The following is a 23756-nucleotide window of genomic DNA, read 5'->3' as shown; positions in this document are numbered from 1 at the left end:
GTCCGGACCGTTGCTGGGGCGGTTCGTGGTGGCTGCATGATGTCACACGCAGCCGCTGTGACCCAGACTGTGGCTGGTAGCCGTCTGCCAGGGTAGTGCAGGCAGGGAGCTACTTGGCAGGAGTTAAAGCATTGCCGCAGTGCACCTGTGCTGAGGGGGTAGGGCCTGACATGCGGGGCGGACTAGCCCTTTATTTACTTTCATCAAAACAACAAATTAGAATTGCGCATACATAGGTTTAGCAGACATATCACCTATAGTCATTACCAGGTTGCAGATGTCGTCACAATTGGAACAAAAAAGGTATACAAGCAGTGTCCTAAAAAGCCACAGCATACTGCACACAGGCTCCTACAGAACCTTTAAGTTGGGACATCTGAAAACGTCTAATAAGGGGATTGTGTGACTGAACATTAGTATGCTATGTTTGCCCTCTTGACGCTTTTTTAGGTAGAACGTTCTGCTGTGGTTTGGCGCTGGGTTGAATCTGAGATTAGAAGAGTCAGTCTACCAACATCTAGTTTCACTTGGTCTACAATGCACAATTTTGTAGGTAAACTGTATTTGCTCCAGCGTCAATGTTTTTGTATTTATGCCTCTTATTTTATTGATATTTAGGCTATGGTGCATCACTGAAACTGCATAAAACACCTATCTGCATGCTTTATAGATAGATTTCTTCTGTTATAATAGAATCTCTTAACAGATATCTAGCTTTTTATGAGATTAACTGCCCTGTTAGCACCACCATTGTGGGCCTTTCTTTGTGTTTAGTGTGCGCAAAGATTTGAGAATTAGATTTTTCTCTATCCAGCCAAATAGTGACACACACAATAGTTTCAGGATTCCCAGATAGAAAAATGTGAATTCTCCATCTACTAAACACAGCTAAAACTCAAACAAAGAGCATAAACTTGCATGATAAATTAAAAGAATGGTACATAAATCACAAGACAATGGACAGATCTTCTCAGACATCTTGTTTAATTGATATAATGTAGAAAGACACAACATATTATCACCTTACAAACCTATTGTAGGCACTAGACAATGGGGGTAATTCATACCTGACCGCTAGGCTGCGTTTTCACACAGCAGGCGATCAGGTCCAAACTGGGCATGAGTATGCACCGCAATGCGCAGGCGTGTTGCATGGGTACAAAGCGGATCGCCGCTCAGCGATGGGTTTGTGCAAAGAATCCATTCGCACGAGCGAACGCAAGGAGATTGACAGGAAGAGGGCGTTTGTGGGTGTCAACTGACCGTTTTCAGGGAGTGGTTGAAAAAACGCAGGCATGTCGTAGGCAGGCAATTCCGGTCCCGGACAGGCCGATGTGTTCGCAGCGGCTGAGTAAGTCCTGGGCTGCGCAGAGACTGCACAAGATCTGTTTGTACAGCTCTGCTACACATGCGTTCACACACTTGCACAGCTAAAATACACTCCCCCTGTAGGCGGCGACTATCTGATCGCAGCAGTGCAAAAATCACCTGCTAGCAATCAGGTCTGAATTACCCCCAATATCCATAAGTCTAGAATGGAGGTCTCCTTTTTCTTGCACCTTTATTCATTTGGAATGAATGAATGAATGAATTGGGGGAATTCTCTATTTTTCCTAACTGTCTCTAGGTTTATTTGTTTTTCTTTCTATTAATTTCTTCTTCAATTATTGTACCCTCAAATTCCACTTTTCTGCAACGCCTATGAAAAGATGATTACATACCTTATTAGAAAAAGTATATAATACGTGTTTAAAGACGGCAAATGAAAAAAAAAAAAAAAATTGTAGCCATAAGAAGTGTTGAGACAGGGCTTCATCTTCGTTCAACTCTAAATGGCAGTGTAAAAATGAAGACGCACAGTATTTGTAGACAAAAAACAGACAGCATAATCTCTGCAAGAAAAATAAATATATATATTTTTTTAAATTGCTGCATTTACACAACATAGTTGGTCCAAGTGCAAATTTGCATTGTTTCCCTAGATGTCAAAACAAAGTAAAACATTACTTTTTGCAAGTCCTGGCTTTGGCCAGTGTTTCACATAAACCGTTCCTCTGGTTAATACAAGAGCCCAAGGTGTAAATATAAAAAAATATTTTATTTCTAATTTTTAAAAGATATTCTTTGCATAAGTGTATTCCCTTTGATGGGCACATTTAGGCCCATACAGCTGCATAGGGTTGAACAAGGTAGTCTTGGTAATCAGGTCCCATATGATTTGATGCTGCCCTGTTGCAGCTAGTGTGGTGGCCCGCCCAGCAGTGCCATCACATCCGTCAGAGCACAAAGGGTGCTTGGAACCTCTACTGCCCAAACAAATCCTTCATGAAGAATCTGCTCCTCTTACGGTAAATGGATCAGTTTGCCGCTTAAAAGGTTGGTTTGTTCATGTATTCTTCCATTGTCTGCAGAGATTTAGAAAATATATTGATATTAATATTCTTACTTCATGACCTTTTTATCACAGTGGTGCAATTCATTTTCTCCCTCACAGCGCTAAGCTCCATAGTTTGATTCCCACCAAGGCCCTATATGTGTGGACCGGTGTTGTGAGGTGAGGCAGAGCCTTTCCTGTCATACTTACGTTTGCGCCAGAGTTTTTACAGAGTTTGACTGAGTTTTAAAGTATATGAAATACACAAGGAATATCTTAGAAATACCTTCTTTGTCTTATTCTAATTGTTTTTAGTCAAAACTCTGGAGTAATAAGTCTATGGCAAGTGGCAGTGCCTCCCCTGCCTATCTTTTCCACGCATCTCTGATCAAAACCCACCAAATTTCCAGCAGTACTGCTGCACCTGTGTATAATGCCCACATAAACCCTTGGGCTCATATACTAGCTCTGGTACTAGCCAATGCCTCCTGAGCCATTTACCTCACTGAACATCCCAGGTGTAGATTTGTGTATTCTACACGTTTGCATGAGTTTTTACTGGGTACTCTGGTTTCCTCCCACAACCCAAAACAAAAGCAAACAAACAAAAAAAACAGTTGGCTTCTATAAAAAAAATATATAACAAAAATCCCTATTGCATGTGTGTACATGTGGTAAATACTAGATTGTACTCAACTGAAGCAGGGACTGATGTGAGTGACACATATTCTACGTACAGCACTGCAAAATATGTGGGTGCTATATAATTAGCTGGTAATAAGTCATTAGAAACTGTTCTGTTTATCCTCTGAAAACCATGTAAAAAACAAACTGCAATGTAATACCATAATTGTAGGATCTGCAACTATTCATTACACAAATTAATGATGCTTCTATTGTATGTTGGAAACCAGATAAAGAGGAGCTCCACTCAAGAATTTACATTTTTTAAAGCCTACATAATAGTCTATTAAATGTTCCCTTTTTGCTTGGTTGGAGGTAGAATTGTTGCTGTGTAGTTCCCTAAGCTTAGTTGATCCCATCAAAAAATATATGTCTTACTGTAGCAGATGCATTTCATTCATCGGAGCAAAGCATGATGGGGCAGATTGCTCTCTGAATAAAAGCTGCCCACTTAGCCCACTGATGAAATTAGCTTGCAAGTCTCCCAAAATCAGATTAAAAAAAAAAAAAAAATAATAATATTTTTACGAGTTTCACTGCACCAGATACATTGAATATGTGCTCAAATAAAAAAAATTAAAAAAAGTATTTTGCAAGGTTCAGCGGGTATGGGTCGACAGTCATTAGGTCGACCACTATTGGTCGACATGCATTAGGTCGACATGGTCATTAGACCGACATGGTCATTAGGTCGACAGGTCAAAAAGGTCGACATGAGTTTTTTAAACTTTTTTTGGTGTAGTTTTCTTCGTAAAGTGATGGGGAACCCCAATTAGTGCACCGTGTCCCCTCGCATGCTTCAGGCAAGGTGCCTCACTGCGCTCGGCACAGGTTAACATTCCCAATTGTAGTCCACGTGGATCGTAAAATATGAAAAAGTCCAAAAATTTAATTTCCCCCCCAAAAAACTCATGTCGACCTTTTGAACTGTCGACCTAGTACATGTCGACCTAATGGCCATGTCGACCTACTGCATGTCAACCAAAGTGGTGTCTACCTAATGACCGTATCCCTTGTCAGCAATATTTCTTTTCATTATTCTTGTAGTTCACCAGAGTGAATGTTATAGTGCTTTTCTTGGAAGATATAATGGTTTTCTTTATGAAGCGTGTATATATAAAATAGCAGAGGTCCGGCTCTCCCTATCACATACAGTATAGTACAGTATATGCACGCACAATGGTAAATACTTATAGTGTCCATGGGGTGCAGCACTCCAGATGTTGGAATTTAGGGGTCTATTTACTAAGCCTTTAGGTGGAGATAAAGTGAGCGGAGATAAAGTACCAGCCAATCAGCTCCTAACTGTCATTTTCAAACCCAGCCTGTGGCATGACAGTTAGGAGCTGATTGGCTGGTACTTTATCTCCGGCCACTTTATCTCCACCTGAGGCTTAGTAAATAGACCCCTAAGTCATTTTGCAACAGCATAAGTAAAGGCAACATTTTAATGCCCTTTATTGCGGAATTTTTGCCATGTCTGAACAAAAATGTTACAATAAAGGGCATTGAAACGCTGCTGTAAATTCCCTCTCTCAGGGTGGCAGGACCTAATGCTCCTACCACAATCACAGTCATATGCACAATATTTACAGTCAGTAAATCACTGTGTCTCATAACAGGCCTGCTGCCTGTTTCCCCAGGTAGTGAGACCCTGAGCAAAGCCCTGACCCAGCTAATATCAGGCACTAATTGGCTGCTCTCAGGCTTAACACCTAAGACACGAAATGGGCCTCGTGGATAGAGCCCTCCTTTCTCTCTCACATTCACAACCCCAGAACCCATTATCCAGCTTTTACTAGAAGCTGAAACAGACATTTCCCGCCGTCAAATTCAATGTTTTTATGTACACACACACAAAATATACCTCTTGCAGCATGTCAGCATCCTCGATGGCCTTCACCACAGACTCTTTAGAAGTCTCTTGAATTTCACCGCCCATCAGAAACTCATCCAAGATGAAATAGGCTTTCTCAAAGTTAAAAATTATGTCCAGCTCGCAGACCTAGGTGTATAAATGTATAGCACCACAATATTTATTTTATCCATTGTACAATGGGCAAGCAGCTTACAGTCATATTCTAATTTGTGCCCTGGCTTTGTTCTTCTGAAGTGTATGGGACCTTTACAATTCAATGTGTAGCTGTGCAGCAGGGGTGGCATCATGATGCTTCATCACCCATCACCCTTCACCCTCCACCCCCACACACTTATCCATTCGACCTTCCAGCATCCATATAGAGTAGGAACATAAGAAATGAATGAAGGTAGTAGAGTAGTGCATCTTGATTACAACATATACCTTATGAACGCTCAACATCTTAGCCCCTTCATTGTGGAAGTCTGCAAACTAACAAATGATGATACAGTGGACCTGCCAGCATACAGATACAAGTGTGTAGAGATGCTGAAATCTATGGCCTGTGTATAGATTGTGTGTTTTCCTGTGTTTGCTGGGTTTCCTCTGTACTACTAGACGTTTAATAGATGACTGACTGAAAATAGACCTTGTGTGTTTATGTGTAGCAAGGAATTTATACCGCAAGCTCCAGTTGGGCAGGGACTAGTGTGACTCATTCTCCATTCACTCTACATTACTGTGTAATACGTTTTCGCTTTATAAATTATAAGTAATAATAATTTAGATTTTATTAACAAGATATAGTATGATAAAATTAATAAATCAAAACGAATAACTAATGGTAGAAAAAGTTAATTTCTTCACTCAAATATACTGCCCTCTGTTGGTAGATTAAGTAACACTGTTATTACCTATTACTGTGAATCATTTGTTACCATGACAATAGGTTTCCTAGCATGTCCTGTGTGTGTGCGCGACCACAGCGCCAATGTCTGTATGAGAACTGTACTCACTTAACCCTTGCTTAGCAAAAAGCAGGTATTGCCAGAAGAAGTTGTGTTTCGGGGTAAAGGGAAAAAAAAAAAAACACCAACACATTTTTAAAAAAAGGAAAAATGCATCTTAAATAAAATAAACTAAAAAGTGTAACAAATCTACATTATGTGTTTCAGAAACATTCATGCTGGTCTTAATGTCCCAAGCTTTAGAAAAGGACTCTTGTGTCCTGGTAGATAGCGGTTTCTACTCACTATGTCAACAGCAATAGAAACAGTATGGTTAGTACCATCTATACCCACATTAACAAAACTGGTTCTCATAAGTGGTTTAGGGCCTGCTTCAGAGGTAGACACAGAAACACAGCAGCTAGGCGTGCTAATATATGCGATTGCTGCAGGAGTCACCATGTATAAATAGACACCTCCTGCCGGCTTCTCTGATCTGCTGCTGCATCTGAAGATGCAGCATCAGATCACTCTGCACGACCTTCAGTCGTCTGCGTAACCCTCAGGTTTCTCAGGATGTTCATGCAGCCGGAGCCAGTGCAGCTGTGTCCAAGGTGCAGCCACTGACCTTGGAATAGCCAGCAACATGCCCCCAATTTCTGGAACACTGGACGTGCCTGTCACCAAACGGCCACAGCATGTGATTGGCATTGCAGATGGAGATATGCACATGCGCAGTACAGATCCTGTACATCTCTGAATCAGGCCTCTAGTTCACAAGGAAGTATGAATCAGGCCTTCAGTACATCTCTGAATCCGAATTCTAGTTCACAAGGAAGTATGAATCAGGCCTTTAGTCAGGCTTGCCTACCCTCCTGCATTCAGCGGGAGGCTCCCGATTTTTAAAAGAGCCTCCCGCTGCCCCGCAAACCTTGTCAGCCCTCCCGGATATTAAGCCATCCATGACATGGTATACTGCGCATGCGCAAGTCCGGAGAGGCCGGGTGGCGGGGCCTTCACGGGAGACTTCAGGGCAGCCTCCGGAGCATTGTGTGCAGCAGCAGCTGTCCTGCTGTGCACACTGAGAAGCCGTCTGAAGCAAGGGGTTTGCTTCCCTGTGGCTGGCCCCTCCCACCACACTCAGCTGCGTGTATCATCAGCCCAGCAGCAGCAGCTCCTCGGCTCTCTCTGGGTGTTCATGTCCCCTCCCACACTGTCCTCAGGTCAGCTTTATAGCAGGTCAGTACGGATGTAATGGTGGGGGATGTACTGTGGCACTAGATGTAATATAGGAGGGGGGGGGGGGCTGTGTATAATAATATGTAAGCTGGGACAGATTGTAATATAGGGGAGGGGTGTGTGTGTGCTGTGTATAGTGTCATGTGCTGGATGTAATATGGGGGCCCTGTGTATAATGTCATGTGCTGGGTGTAATATGGGGGGGCTGTGTGTAATGTCATGTGCTGGATGTAATATGGGGGGGCTGTGTATAATGTCATTTGTAGGGTGTAATATGGGGGGCGATGTGTATAATGTCATGTGCTGGGTGTAATGTCATGTGCTGGGTGTAATATGGGGGGCTGTGTATAATGTCATGTGCTGGGTGTAATATGGGGGGGGCTGTGTATAATGTCATGTGCTGGATGTAATATGGGGGTGCTGTGTATAATGTCATTTGTAGGGTGTAATATGGGGGGCGCTGTGTATAATGTCATGTGCTGGGTGTAATATGGTGGGGACTGTGTATAATGTCATGTGCTGGGTGTAATATGGGGGGGCTGTGTATAATGTCATGTGCTGGATGTAATATGGGGGTGCTGTGTATAATGTCATTTGTAGGGTGTAATATGGGGGGGCTGTGTATAATGTCATGTGCTGGATGTAATATGGGGGGGCTGTGTATAATGTCATTTGTAGGGTGTAATATGGGGGGCGCTGTGTATAATGTCATGTGCTGGGTGTAATGTCATGTGCTGGGTGTAATATGGGGGGCTGTGTATAATGTCATGTGCTGGGTGTAATATGGGGGGGCTGTGTATAATGTCATGTGCTGGATGTAATATGGGGGTGCTGTGTATAATGTCATTTGTAGGGTGTAATATGGGGGGCGCTGTGTATAATGTCATGTGCTGGGTGTAATATAGTGGGGACTGTGTATAATGTCATGTGCTGGGTATAATGTCATGTGCTGGGTGTAATATGGGGGGCGCTGTGTATAATGTCATGTGCTGGATGTAATTTGGGGGCGCTGTGTATAATGTCATGTGCTGGATGTAATATGGGGGGGCTGTGTATAATGTCATGTGTAGGGTGTAATATGGGGGGCGCTGTGTATAATGTCATGTGCTGGGTGTAATATGGGGGGTGCTGTGTATAATGTCATGTGCTGGGTGTAATAATAAGAATTTACTTACCGATAATTCTATTTCTCATAGTCCGTAGTGGATGCTGGGGACTCCGTAAGGACCATGGGGAATAGCGGCTCCGCAGGAGACTGGGCACATCTAAAGAAAGCTTTAGGACTATCTGGTGTGCACTGGCTCCTCCCCCTATGACCCTCCTCCAAGCCTCAGTTAGGATACTGTGCCCGGACGAGCGTACACAATAAGGAAGGATTTTGAATCCCGGGTAAGACTCATACCAGTCACACCAATCACACCGTATAACCTGTGATCTGAACCCAGTTAACAGCATGATAACAGAGGAGCCTCTGAAAGATGGCTCACAACAATAATAACCCGATTTTTGTAACAATAACTATGTACAAGTATTGCAGACAATCCGCACTTGGGATGGGCGCCCAGCATCCACTACGGACTATGAGAAATAGAATTATCGGTAAGTAAATTCTTATTTTCTCTAACGTCCTAAGTGGATGCTGGGGACTCCGTAAGGACCATGGGGATTATACCAAAGCTCCCAAACGGGCGGGAGAGTGCGGATGACTCTGCAGCACCAAATGAGAGAACTCCAGGTCCTCCTCAGCCAGGATATCAATTTTGTAGAATTTTACAAACGTATTTGCTCCTGACCAAGTAGCTGCTCGGCAAAGTTGTAAAGCCGAGCCCCCTCGGGCAGCCGCCCAAGATGAGCCCACCTTCCTTGTGGAGTGGGCATTTACAGATTTTTGGCTGTGGCAGGCCTGCCACAGAATGTGCAAGCTGAATTGTACTACAAATCCAACGAGCAATAGTCTGCATAGAAGCAGGAGCACCCAGCTTGTTGGGTGCATACAGGATAAACAGCGAGTCAGATTTCCTGACTCCAGCCGTCCTGGAAACATATATTTTCAGGGCCCTGACAACGTCTAGCAACTTGGAGTCCTCCAAGTCCCTAGTAGCCGCAGGCACCACAAATAGGTTGGTTCAGGTGAAACGCTGAAACCACCTTAGGGAGAAACTGAGGACGAATCCTCAATTCCGCCCTGTCCGAATGGAACATCAGATTAGGGCTTTTTCAGGATAAAGCCGCCAATTCTGACACGCGCCTGGCCCAGCCCAGGGCCAACAGCATGACCACTTTCCATGTGAGATATTTTAACTCCACAGATTTAAGTGGTTCAAACCAATGTGACTTTTGGAACCCAAAACTACATTGAGATCCCAAAGTGCCACTGGAGGCACAAAAGGAGGCTGTATATGCAGTACCCCTTTTACAAACGTCTGAACTTCAGGGACTGAAGCTAGTTCTTTTTGGAAGAAAATTGACAGGGCCGAAATTTGAACCTTAATGGACCCCAATTTCAGGCCCATAGACACTCCTGTTTGCAGGAAATGTAAGAATCGACCCAGTTGAATTTCCACCGTCGGGCCTTACTGGCCTCGCACCACGCAACATATTTTCGCCAATTGCGGTGATAATGTTTTTGCGGTAACATCCTTCCTGGCTTTGATCAGGATAGGGATGACTTCATCCGGAATACCTTTTTCCTTCAGGATCCGGCGTTCAACCGCCATGCCGTCAAACGTAGCCGCGGTAAGTCTTGGAACAGACAGGGTCCTTGCTGGAGCAGGTCCCTTCTTAGAGGTAGAGGCCACGGATCCTCCGTGAGCATCTCTTGAAGTTCCGGTTACCAAATCCTTCTTGGCCAATCCGGAGCCACGAATATAGTGCTTACTCCTCTCCATCTTATCAATCTCAGTACCTTGGGTATGAGAGGCAGAGGAGGGAACACATACCCTGACTGGTACACCCACGGTGTTACCAGAGCGTCTACAGCTATTGCCTGAGGGTTCCTGGACCTGGCGCAATACCTGTCGAGTTTTTCCCAACGGTTTATAATCATGTGGAAGACTTCTGGGTGAAGTCCCCACTCTCCCGGGTGGAGGTCGTGCTGAGGAAGTCTGCTTCCCAGTTGTCCACTCCCGGAATGAATACTGCTGACAGTGCTATCACATGATTTTCCGCCCAGCGAAGAATCCTTGCAGCTTCTGCCATTGCCCTCCTGCTTCTTGTGCCACCCTGTTTATGTGGGTGACTGCCGTGATGTTGTCCGACTGGATCAACACCGGCTGACCTTGAAGCAGAGGTCTTGCTAAGCTTAGAGCATTGTAAATGTCCCTTAGCTTCAGGATATTTATGAAGTGATGTCTCCAGGCTTGACCATAAGTCCTGGATATTCCTTCCCTGTGTGACTGCTCCCCAGCCTTGCAGGCTGGCATCCGTGGTTACCAGGACCCAGTCCTGAATGCCGAATCTGCGGCCCTCTAGAAGATGAGCACTCTGCAACCACCACAGGAGGGACACCCTTGTCCTTGGTGACAGGGTTATCCGCTGATGCATCTGAAGATGCGACCCGGACCATTTGTCCAGCAGGTCCCACTGGAAAGTTCTTGCGTGGAATCTGCCGAATGGGATTGCTTCGTAGGAAGCCACTATTTTACCCAGAACCCTTGTGCATTGATGCACTGAGACTTGGCTCGGTTTTAGGAGGTTCCTGACTAGCTCGGATAACTCCCTGGCTTTCTCCTCCGGGAGAAACACCTTTTTCTGGACTGTGTCCAGGATCATCCCTAGGAACAGAAGACAAGTCGTCGGAACCAGCTGCGATTTTGGAATATTGAGAATCCAACCGTGCTGCAGCAACACTACCTGAGATAGTGCTACACCGACCTCCAACTGTTCCCTGGATCTTACCCTTATCAGGGAATTGTCCAAGTAAGGGATAACTAAAATTCCCTTCCTTTGAAGGAATATCATCATTTCGGCCATTACCTTGGTAAAGACCCGGGGTGCCGTGGACCATCCATACGGCAGCGTCTGAACTGATAGTGACAGTTCTGTACCATAAACCTGAGGTACCCTTGGTGAGAAGGGTAAATTTTAACATGAAGGTAAGCATCCTTGATGTCCCGAGACATCATGTAGTCCTCCAGGTTCGCAATCACTGCTCTGAGTGACTCAATCTTGAATTTGAACCTCTGTATGTAAGTGTTCAAAGATTTTAGATTTAGAATCGGTCTCACCGAGCCGTCCGGCTTCGGTACCACAACAGTGTGGAATAATACCCCGTTCCCTGTTGCAGGAGGGGTATCTTGATTATCACCTGCTGGGAATACAGCTTGTGAATGGCTTCCAAAACTGTCTCCCTGTCAGAAGGAGACATCGGTAAAGCCGACTTTAGGAAACGGCGAGGGGGAGACGTCTCAAATTCTAATTTGTACCCCTGAGATATCACCTGAAGGATCCAGGGGTCTACTTGCGAGTGAGCCCACTGCGCGCTGAAATTCATTGAGACGGGCCCCCCACCGTGCCTGATTCTGCTTGTAAAGCCCCAGCGTATACTGAGGGCTTGGCAGAGGCGGGAGAGGGTTTCTGTTCCTGGGAACTGGCTGATTTCTGCAGCCTTTTTCCTCTCCCTCTGTCACGGGGCAGAAATGAGGAACCTTTTGGCCGCTTATCCACGAAAAGATTGCGCCTGATAATACGGCGTCTTCTCATGTTGAGAGGCGACCTGGGGTACAAACGTGGATTTCCCAGCTGTTGCCGTGGCCACTAGGTCTGAAAGACCGACCCCAAATAACTCCTCCCCTTAATAAGGCAATACTTCCAAATGCCGTTTGGAATACGCATCACCTGACCACTGACGTGTCCATAACCCTCTACTGGTAGAAATGGACAACGCACTTAGACTTGATGCCAGTCGGCAAATATTCCGCTGTGCATCACGCATATATAGAAATGCATCTTTCAAATGCTCTATAGGCAAAAATATACTGTCCCTATCTAGGGTATCAATATTTTCAGTCAGGGAATCCGACCACGCCAACCCAGCACTGCACATCCAGGCTGAGGCGATTGCTGGTCGCAGTATAACACCAGTATGTGTGTAAATACATTTTAGGATACCCTCCTGCTTTCTATCAGCAGGATCCTTAAGGGCGGCCATCTCAGGAGAGGATAGAGCCCTTACAAGCGTGTGAGCGCTTTATCCACCCTAGGGGGTGTTTCCCAACGCACCCTAACCTCTGGCGGGAAAGGATAGAATGCCAATAACATTTTAGAAATTATCAGTTGTTATCGGGGGAAACCCACGCATCATCACACACCTCATTTAATTTCTCAGATTCAGGAAAACTACAGGTAGTTTTTCCTCACCGAACATAATACCCCTTTTTGGTGGTACTCGTATTATCAGAAATGTGTAAAACATTTTTCATTGCCTCAATCATGTAACGAGTGGCCCTACTGGAAGTCACGTTTGTCTCTTCACCGTCGACACTGGAGTCAGTATCCGTGTCGGCGTCTATGTCTGCCATCTGAGGTAACGGGCGCTTTATAGCCCCTGACGGCCTATGAGACGTCTGGACAGGCACAAGCTGAGTAGCCGGCTGTCTCATGTCAACCACTGTCTTTTATACAGAGCTGACACTGTCACGTAATTTCTTCCAACAGTTCATCCACTCAGGTGTCGACCCCCTAGGGGGTGACATCACTATTACAGGCAATCTGCTCCGTCTCCACATCATTTTTCTCCTCATACATGTCGACACAAAAGTACCGACATACAGCGCACACACAGGGAATGCTCTGATAGAGGACAGGACCCCACTAGCCCTTTGGGAAGACAGAGGGAGAGTTTGCCAGCACACACCAGAGCGCTATATAAATATATATACAGGGATAACCTTATATAAGTGTTTTTCCCCTTATAGCTGCTGTATAGTTAATACTGCGCCTAATTTGTGCCCCCCTCTCTTTTTTAACCCTTTCTGTAGTGTAGTGACTGCAGGGGAGACCCAGGGAGCTTCCCTCCAACGGAGCTGTGAGGGAAAATGGCGCCAGTGTGCTGAGGAGATAGGCTCCGCCCCCTTATCGGCTGCCTTATCTCCCGTTTTTTTATGTATTTTGGCAGGGGTTAAATGCATCCATATAGCCCAGGAGCTATATGTGATGCATTTTTTGCCATCCAAGGTGTTTATTATTGCGTCTCAGGGCGCCCCCCCAGCGCCCTGCACCCTCAGTGACCGGAGTGTGAAGTGTGCTGAGAGCAATGGCGCACAGCTGCAGTGCTGTGCGCTACCTTGTTGAAGACAGGACGTCTTCTGCCGCCGATTTTCCGGACCTCTTCTGCCTTCTGGCTCTGTAAGGGGGCCGGCGGCGCGGCTCTGGGACCCATCCAAGCTGGGCCTGTGATCGTCCCTCTGGAGCTAATGTCCAGTAGCCTAAGAAGCCCAATCCACTCTGCACGCAGGTGAGTTCGCTTCTTCTCCCCTTAGTCCCTCGATGCAGTGAGCCTATTGCCAGCAGGTCTCACTGAAAATAAAAAACCTAAACTAAAACTTTCACTAAGAAGCTCAGGAGAGCCCCTAGTGTGCACCCTTCTCGTTCGGGCACAGAGATCTAACTGAGGCTTGGAGGAGGGTCATAGGGGGAGGAGCCAGTGCACACCAGATAGTCCTAAAGCTTTCTTTAGATGTGCCCAGTCTCCTGCGGAGCCGCTATTCCCCATGGTCCTTACGGAGTCCCCAGCATCCACTTAGGACGTTAGAGAAATAAATAGCCTGATCTGTGGTTCCTTCGCTCTGATTGGTTGTCGATCTTCATGTGGTGAAGCTGTGCCCAGTCTCCTGCGGAGCCGCTATTCCCCATGGTCCTTACGGAGTCCCCAGCATCCACTTAGGACGTTAGAGAAATGGGGGGGCTGTGTGTAATGTCATGTGCTGGGTGTAATATGGGGGTGCTGTGTGTAATGTCATGTGCTGGGTGTAATATGGGGGGGCTGTGTATAATGTCATGTGCTGGGTGTAATATGGGGGGTGCTGTGTATAATGTCATGTGCTGGGTGTAATATGGGGGGCTGTGTATAATGTCATGTGCTGGATGTAATATGGGGGGGCTGTGTATAATGTCATGTGTAGGGTGTAATATGGGGGGCGCTGTGTATAATGTCATGTGCTGGATGTAATATGGGGGCGCTGTGTATAATGTCATGTGCTGGGTGTAATATGGGGGGTGCTGTGTATAATGTCATGTGCTAGGTGTAATATGGGGGGGCTGTGTGTAATGTCATGTGCTTGGTGTAATATGGGGGGCTGTGTATAATGTCATGTGCTGGGTGTAATATGGGGGGTGCTGTGTGTAATGTCATGTGCTGGGTGTAATATGGGGGGGCTGTGTGTAATGTCATGTGCTGGGTGTAATATGGGGGGTGCTGTGTATAATGTCATGTGCTGGGTGTAATATGGGGGGTGCTGTGTATAATGTCATGTGCTGGGTGTAATATGGGGGGGCTGTGTGTAATGTCATGTGCTTGGTGTAATATGGGGGTGCTGTGTGTAATGTCATGTGCTGGGTGTAATATGGGGGGTGCTGTGTATAATGTCATGTGCTGGGTGTAATATGGGGGGGCTGTGTGTAATGTCATGTGCTTGGTGTAATATGGGGGGCTGTGTATAATGTCATGTGCTGGGTGTAATATGGGGGGGCTGTGTATAATGTCATGTGCTGGGTGTAATATGGGGGGTGCTGTGTATAATGTCATGTGCTGGGTGTAATATGGGGGGTGCTGTGTATAATGTCATGTGCTGGGTGTAATATGGGGGGTCTGTGTGTAATGTCATGTGCTGGGTGTAATATGGGGGGTGCTGTGTATAATGTCATGTGCTGGGTGTAATATGGGGGGGCTGTGTGTAATGTCATGTGCTTGGTGTAATATGGGGGGGCTGTGTGTAATGTCATGTGCTGGGTGTAATATGGGGGGGCTGTGTGTAATGTCATGTGCTGGGTGTAATATGGGGGGGCTGTGTGTAATGTGCTGGGTGTAATATGGGGGGTGCTGTGTGTAATGTGCTGGGTGTAATATGGGGGGTGCTGTGTATAATGTCATGTGCTGGGTGTAATATGGGGGGGCTGTGTGTAATGTCATGTGCTGGGTGTAATATGGGGGGTGCTGTGTGTAATGTCATGTGCTGGGTGTAATATGGGGGGGCTGTGTATAATGTCATGTGCTGGGTGTAATATGGGGGGGCTGTGTATAATGTCATGTGCTGGATGTAATATGGGGGGCGCTGTGTATAATGTCATGTGCTGGGTGTAATATGGGGGGGGCTGTGTATAATGTCATGTGCTGGGTGTAATATGGGGGGGCTGTGTATAATGTCATGTGCTGGGTGTAATATGGGGGGGCTGTGTATAATGTCATGTGCTGGGTGTAATATGGGGGTGCTGTGTATAATGTCATGTGCTGGGTGTAATATGGGGGTGCTGTGTATAATGTCATGTGCTGGGTGTAATATGGGGCTGCTGTGTATAATGTCATGTGCTGGGTGTAATATGGGGGGTGCTGTGTATAATGTCATGTGCTGGGTGTAATGTCATGTGCTGGGTGTAATATGGGGGGGTTGGGATCGGATGACCAGCGGTCGGGATCCCAATTTGTCAGCATAATGACGCTGGGATTCCAGACGCCAGATTGCTGGCGGCAGGGACGAGTGCAACAAAGCCCCTTGTGGGCTCGCTGCACTCGCCATGCCGCAGGCTCGCTGCGCTCACCACTGGTTCTATTCCCACTTTATGGGTGTCATGGACACCCACGAGTGGGAATAGTCCCTGTTAGTCAGAATGCCAACTGTTGGGATTTCTAGCGGTCGTGATCCTGACCGCCGGTAACATGATTACATCCCATATGGAGGGGCTGTGTGTAATGTGGTACTGGGTGTAATATGGGGGGCTGTGTATGCTGTGTGTAATGTGGTACTGGGTGTAATAATAAGATTTTACTTACCGATAAATCTATTTCTCGTAGTCCGTAGTGGATGCTGGGGACTCCGTCAGGACCATGGGGATTAGCGGCTCCGCAGGAGACAGGGCACAAAAATAAAGCTTTAGGATCAGGTGGTGTGCACTGGCTCCTCCCCCTATGACCCTCCTCCAAGCCTCAGTTAGGATACTGTGCCCGGACGAGCGTACACAATAAGGAAGGATATTGAATCCCGGGTAAGACTCATACCAGCCACACCAATCACACCGTACAACTTGTGATCTGAACCCAGTTAACAGTATGACAACGTAGGAGCCTCTGAACAGACGGCTCACAACAAGAATAACCCGATTTTTTTGTAACAATAACTATGTACAAGTAATGCAGACAATCCGCACTTGGGATGGGCGCCCAGCATCCACTACGGACTACGAGAAATAGATTTATCGGTAAGTAAAATCTTATTTTCTCTAAACGTCCTAGTGGATGCTGGGGACTCCGTCAGGACCATGGGGATTATACCAAAGCTCCCAAACGGGCGGGAGAGTGCGGATGACTCTGCAGCACCGAATGAGAGAACTCCAGGTCCTCTTTAGCCAGGGTATCAAATTTGTAGAATTTTACAAACGTGTTCTCCCCCGACCACGTAGCTGCTCGGCAGAGTTGTAATGCCGAGACCCCTCGGGCAGCCGCCCAGGATGAGCCCACCTTCCTTGTGGAATGGGCCTTGATAGATTTAGGCTGTGGCAGGCCTGCCACAGAATGTGCAAGTTGAATTGTGCTACAAATCCAACGAGCAATCGTCTGCTTAGAAGCAGGAGCACCCAGCTTGTTGGGTGCATACAGTATAAACAGCGAGTCAGATTTTCTGACTCCAGCCGTCCTTGAAATATATATTTTCAATGCCCTGACAACGTCCAGCAACTTGGAATCCTCCAAATCGCTAGTAGCCGCAGGCACCACAATAGGCTGGTTCAGGTGAAACGCTGACACCACCTTAGGCAGAAAATGAGGACGCGTCCGCAGTTCTGCCCTGTCCGAATGGAAAATCAGATATGGGCTTTTATACGATAAAGCCGCCAATTCTGACACTCTCCTGGCTGAAGCCAGGGCCAGTAGCATGGTTACTTTCCATGTAAGATATTTCAAATCCGCCGATTTGAGTGGCTCAAACCAATGGGATTTGAGAAAATCCAAAACTACATTAAGGTCCCACGGAGCCACTGGGGGCACAATCGGGGGCTGTATATGTAGTACTCCTTTTACAAAAGTCTGGACTTCAGGAACTGAAGCCAATTCTTTCTGGAAGAAAATCGACAGGGCCGAAATTTGAACCTTAATGGACCCCAACTTGAGGCCCATAGACAATCCTGTTTGCAGGAAATGTAGGAATCGACCCAATTGAAATTCCTCCGTGGGGGCCTTCCTGGCCTCGCACCACGCAACATATTTTCTCCAAATGCGGTGATAATGTTGTGCAGTCACCTCCTTCCTGGCTTTAACCAGTGTAGGGATGACCTCTTCCGGAATGCCTTTTTCCCTTAGAATTCGGCGTTCAACCGCCACGCCGTCAAACGCAGCCGCGGTAAGTCTTGGAATAGACACGGTCCCTGCTGAATCAGGTCTCGTCTTAGAGGTAGAGGCCACGGATTTTCCGTGAGCATCTCCTGAAGTTCCGGGTACCAAGTTCTTCTTGGCCAATCCGGAGCCACGAGTATCGTTCTTACTCCCCTTTGCCGTATAATTCTCAGTACTTTGGGTATGAGAGGCAGAGGAGGAAACACATACACTGACTGGAACACCCACGGTGTTACCAGAGCGTCCACAGCTATTGCCTGAGGGTCTCTTGACCTGGCGCAATACCTGTCCAGTTTTTTGTTGAGGCGAGACGCCATCATATCCACCTTTGGTTTTTCCCAACGGTTCACAATCATGTGGAAGACTTCTGGATGAAGTCCCCACTCTCCCGGGTGTAGATCGTGTCTGCTGAGGAAGTCTGCTTCCCAGTTGTCCACTCCCGGAATGAACACTGCTGACAGTGCTATCACATGATCTTCCGCCCAGCGAAGAATCCTTGCAGCTTCTGCCATTGCTCTCCTGCTTCTTGTGCCGCCCTGTCTGTTTACGTGGGCGACTGCCGTGATGTTGTCCGACTGGATCAACACCGGCCGACCCTGAAGCAGGGGTTTTGCCAGGCTTAGAGCATTGTAAATCGCTCTTAGCTCCAGTATATTTATGTGAAGAGACATCTCCAGGCTTGACCATACTCCCTGGAAGTTTCTTCCCTGTGTGACCGCTCCCCAGCCTCTCAGACTGGCATCCGTGGTCACCAGGACCCAGTCCTGTATGCCGAATCTGCGGCCTTGTAACAGATGAGCACTCTGTAACCACCACAGAAGAGACACCCTTGTCCGTGGCGATAAGGTTATCCGCTGATGCATCTGCAGATGCGATCCGGACCATTTGTCCAGCAGATCCCACTGAAAAGTTCGTGCGTGGAATCTGCCGAATGGGATTGCTTCGTAAGAAGCCACCATCTTTCCCAGGACTCTTGTGCATTGATGCACAGACACTTTTCCTGGTTTTAGGAGGTTCCTGACAAGTTCGGATAACTCCCTGGCTTTCTCCTCCGGAAGAAACACCTTTTTCTGAACCGTGTCCAGAATCATTCCCAGGAACAGCAGACGTGTTGTCGGGGTCAACTGAGATTTTGGGAAATTCAGAATCCACCCGTGTTGTTGCAGCACTACTTGGGTTAGTGCTACTCCATCCTCCAGCTGTTCTCTGGACCTTGCCCTTATCAGGAGATCGTCCAAGTAAGGGATAATTAATACGCCTTTTCTTCGTAGAAGAAACATCATTTCGGCCATTACCTTGGTAAAGACCCGAGGTGCCGTGGACAATCCAAACGGCAGCGTCTGAAACTGATAATGACAGTTTTGCACCACGAACCTGAGGTACCCTTGATGTGAAGGGCAAATTGGGACATGCAGGTAAGCATCCTTGATGTCCAGGGACACCATAAAGTCCCCTTCTTCCAGATTCGCTATCACTGCTCTGAGTGACTCCATCTTGAACTTGAATTTTTGTATGTACAGGTTCAAAGATTTCAGATTTAGAATAGGTCTTACCGAGCCGTCCGGCTTCGGTACCACAAATAGTGTGGAATAATACCCCTTTCCCTGTTGTAGGAGGGGTACCTTGACTATCACCTGCTGAGAATACAGCTTGTGAATGGCTTCCAATACCGTCGCCCTGTCTGAGGGAGACGTTGGCAGAGCAGACTTTAGGAACCGGCGAGGGGGAGACTTCTCGAATTCCAACCTGTAACCCTGAGATATTATCTGCAGGATCCAGGGGTCCACCTGTGAGCAAGCCCACTGCGCGCTGAAATTCTTGAGTCGACCCCCCACCGTTTCTGAGTCCGCTTGTAAAGCCCCAGCGTCATGCTGAGGGCTTTGCAGAACCCGCGGAGGGCTTCTGTTCCTGGGAAGGAGCTGCTTGCTGCCCTCTCTTACCCTTTCCTCTGCCTCGGGGCAGATATGACTGTCCTTTTGCCCGCTTGTTCTTATAGGACCGAAAGGACTGCGGCTGAAAAGACGGTGTCTTTTTTTTGTTGGGAGGGGGTCTGAGGTAAAAAGGTGGATTTCCCGGCCGTTGCCGTGGTCACCAGATCCGATAGACCGACGCCAAATAATTCCTCCCCTTTATACGGCAATACTTCCATATGCCGTTTGGAATCCGCATCACCTGACCACTGTCGTGTCCATAAACTTCTTCTGGCAGATATGGACATCGCACTTACTCTCGATGCCAGAGTGCAAATATCCCTCTGAGCATCTCGCATATAAAGAAAAGCATCCTTTAATTGCTCTAAAGTCTGTAAAATACTGTCCCTATCCAGGGTATCAATATTTTCAGTCAGGGAATCCGACCAGATCACCCCAGCACTGCACATCCAGGCTGAGGCGATGGCTGGTCGCAGTATAACACCAGTATGTGTGTATATACTTTTTAGGGTAGTTTCCAGCCTCCTATCAGCTGGATCCTTGAGGGCGGCCGTATCAGGAGACGGTAACGCCACTTGTTTTGATAAGCGTGTGAGCGCCTTATCCACCTTAGGGGGTGTTTCCCAGCGCGCCCTAACCTCTGGCGGGAAAGGGTATAATGCCAATAACTTTTTTGAAATTAGCACTTTTCTATCTGGGTTAACCCACGCTTCATCACATACATCATTTAATTCCTCTGATTCAGGAAAAACTACAGGTAGTTTTTTCACCCCCCAGATAATACCCCTTTTTGTGGTACTTGCAGTATCAGAGATATGCAAAGCCTCCTTCATTGCCGTGATCATATAACGTGTGGCCCTACTTGAAAATACGTTTGTTTCTTCACCGTCGACACTAGATTCAGTGTCCGTGTCTGGGTCTGTGTCGACCGACTGAGGTAAAGGGCGTTTTACAGCCCCTGACGGTGTCTGAGACGCCTGGGCAGGTACCAACTGGTTTTCCGGCCGTCTCATGTCGTCAACTGATTTTTGTAATGTGCTGACATTATCACGTAATTCCATAAACAAAGCCATCCATTCCGGTGTCGACTCCCTGGGGGGTGACATCACCATTATCGGCAATTGCTCTGCCTCCACACCAACATCGTCCTCATACATGTCGACACACACGTACCGACACACAGCAGACACACAGGGAATGCTCTATTGAAGACAGGACCCCACTAGCCCTTTGGGGAGACAGAGGGAGAGTTTGCCAGCACACACCCAAGCGCTATAATATATATGGGAACAACCTTATATAAGTGTTGTATCCTTATAGCAGCTTAAATATATAAAATATCGCCAAAAAAAGTGCCCCCCCTCTCTGTTTTACCCTGTTTCTGTAGTGCAGTGCAGGGGAGAGTCCTGGGAGCCTTCCTCACAGCGGAGCTGAGCAGGAAAATGGCGCTGTGTGCTGAGGAGAATAAGCCCTGCCCCCTATTCCGGCGGGCTTTTCTCCCGGAGTTTGAGATATCTGGCAGGGGTTAAATACATCCATATAGCCTCAAGGGCTATATGTGATGTATTTTTTTAGCCATAAAAAGTATTATACATTGCTGCCCAGGGCGCCCCCAGCAGCGCCCTGCACCCTCCGTGACCTAATGGTGTGAAGTGCGTGACAACAATGGCGCACAGCTGCAGTGCTGTGCGCTACCTTCATGAAGACTGAAAAGCCTTCTGCCGCCGGTTTCTGGACCTTCAATCTTCAGCATCTGCAAGGGGGGTCGGCGGCGCGGCTCCGGGACGAACCCCAGGGTGAGACCTGTGTTCCGACTCCCTCTGGAGCTAATGGTGTCCAGTAGCCTAAGAAGCCAATCCATCCTGCACGCAGGTGAGTTGAACTTCTCTCCCCTAAGTCCCTCGATGCAGTGAGCCTGTTGCCAGCAGGACTCACTGAAAATAAAAAACCTAAAACTTTTTCTAAGCAGCTCCTTAAGAGAGCCACCTAGATTGCACCCTGCTCGGACGGGCACAAAAACCTAACTGAGGCTTGGAGGAGGGTCATAGGGGGAGGAGCCAGTGCACACCACCTGATCCTAAAGCTTTATTTTTGTGCCCTGTCTCCTGCGGAGCCGCTAATCCCCATGGTCCTGTCGGAGTCCCCAGCATCCACTAGGACGTTTAGAGAAATGGGGGCTGTGTATGCTGTGTGTAATGTGGTACTGGGTGTAATATGGGGGCTGTGTATGCTGTGTGTAATGTGGTACTGGGTGTAATATGGGGGGCTGTGTATGCTGTGTGTAATGTGGTACTGGGTGTAATATGGGGGGCTGTGTATGCTGTGTGTAATGTGGTACTGGGTGTAATATGGGGGGCTGTGTATGCTGCGTGTAATGTGGTACTGGGTGTAATATGGGGGGCTGTGTATGCTGCGTGTAATGTGGTACTGGGTGTAATATGGGGGGCTGTGTATGCTGCGTGTAATGTGGTACTGGGTGTAATATGGGGGGCTGTGTATACTGCGTGTAATGTGGTACTGGGTGTAATATGGGGGCTGTGTATGCTGTGTGTAATGTGGTACTGGGTGTAATATGGGGGCTGTGTATACTGTGTGTAATCTGGTACTGGGTGTAATATGGGGGGCTGTGTATACTGCGTGTAATGTGGTACTGGGTGTAATATGGGGGCTGTGTATACTGTGTGTAATCTGGTACTGGGTGTAATATGGGGGGCTGTGTATACTGTGTGTAATGTGGTACTGGGTGTAATATGGGGGGCTGTGTATACTGTGTGTAATCTGGTACTGGGTGTAATATGGGGGGCTGTGTATACTGTGTGTAATGTGGTACTGGGTGTAATATGGGGGGCTGTGTATGCGGTGTGTAATCTGGTACTGGGTGTAATATGGGGGCTGTGTATACTGTGTGTAATCTGGTACTGGGTGTAATATGGGGGGCTGTGTATAGTGTGTGTAATGTGGTACTGGGTGTAATATGGGGGCTGTGTATACTGCGTGTAATGTGGTACTGGGTGTAATATGGGGGGCTGTGTATACTGTGTGTAATCTGGTACTGGGTGTAATATAGGGGCTGTGTATATTGTGTGTAATGTGGTACTGGGTGTAATATGGGGGGCTGTGTATGCGGTGTGTAATCTGGTACTGGGTGTAATATGGGGGCTGTGTATACTGTGTGTAATCTGGTACTGGGTGTAATATGGGGGGCTGTGTATACTGTGTGTAATGTGGTACTGGGTGTAATATGGGGGGCTGTGTATGCTGTGTGTAATGTGGTACTGGGTGTAATATGGGGGCTGTGTATACTGCGTGTAATGTGGTACTGGGTGTAATATGGGGGGCTGTGTATACTGTGTGTAATCTGGTACTGGGTGTAATATAGGGGCTGTGTATACTGTGTGTAATGTGGTACTGGGTGTAATATGGGGGGCTGTGTATGCGGTGTGTAATGTGGTACTGGGTGTAATATGGGGGGCTGTGTATGCTGTGTGTAATGTGGTACTGGGTGTAATATAGGGGCTGTGTATACTGTGTGTAATGTGGTACTGGGTGTAATATGGGTGGCTGTGTATGCTGTGTGTAATGTGGTACTGGGTGTAATATGGGGGGCTGTGTATACTGTGTGTAATCTGGTACTGGGTGTAAAATGGGCGAGGGGTGCTGTGTATGTTATTTATGTCATACCTCCCAGCTGTCCTAATTTTCTCAGGACAGTCCCATTTTTTCACTGACTGTACCGTTGTCCCACCCGCGGGCATCAGTGTCCCGCAGTTGGGGGAGGGGCAGTTGGCAGAGAGGACACAGGGCGTGGCCAGCTGCTCACAGAGCGCTGTTCATGCTCCCATAGTAACAAAAACAGGCATGGCTCGTAATCGTGGCACTTCCTGTGAGGCCACACCCTTATCAACGAGGCCATGTCCCTAATTCCGGGTGCGCGCCTACGGCGCACGCACAGATGTCCCTCCTGGAGTATTCAACAAGTTTGGTGGAATGTTATAATGTAAAGTGCTGGGTATAATGCTGCCTTTTGCTGCTTTTAGTACTATAGTTTTCACCTGCAATTACAGGACACACCCATGATTGCAATAAATACACCCATGGGTGGAGCTAGACACACCCTGGGCGGAGCTAGAGACGCCCCTCAACGGCATATTCCACTGCCGCCTGGAATCTCCCTGAAACTAGT

The 23756-nt window shown here is 47.3% G+C and overlaps 1 protein-coding gene across 1 annotated transcript in view; it reads right to left on the bottom strand.

The window, feature by feature from the left end:
• Positions 1 to 2079: 2079 nt before the first annotated feature.
• Positions 2080 to 23756, bottom strand: part of AP1S3 (adaptor related protein complex 1 subunit sigma 3) — a 110753-nt gene continuing 89076 nt past the window's right edge. Inside the window, exons 4-5 of the mRNA XM_063915897.1 lie at positions 4926 to 5063; positions 2080 to 2405 (exon numbers count right to left, since the gene is read on the bottom strand). Coding sequence (XP_063771967.1) covers positions 2370 to 2405; positions 4926 to 5063 — 174 coding nt within the window. The 3' untranslated portion in view covers positions 2080 to 2369. The remainder of the gene's footprint in view (positions 2406 to 4925; positions 5064 to 23756) is intronic.

Source organism: Pseudophryne corroboree, chromosome 4 (assembly GCF_028390025.1).
Source record: "Pseudophryne corroboree isolate aPseCor3 chromosome 4, aPseCor3.hap2, whole genome shotgun sequence".
Lineage (NCBI taxonomy): Eukaryota > Metazoa > Chordata > Amphibia > Anura > Myobatrachidae > Pseudophryne > Pseudophryne corroboree.
This window is presented reverse-complemented; position numbering and strand designations above follow the sequence as displayed.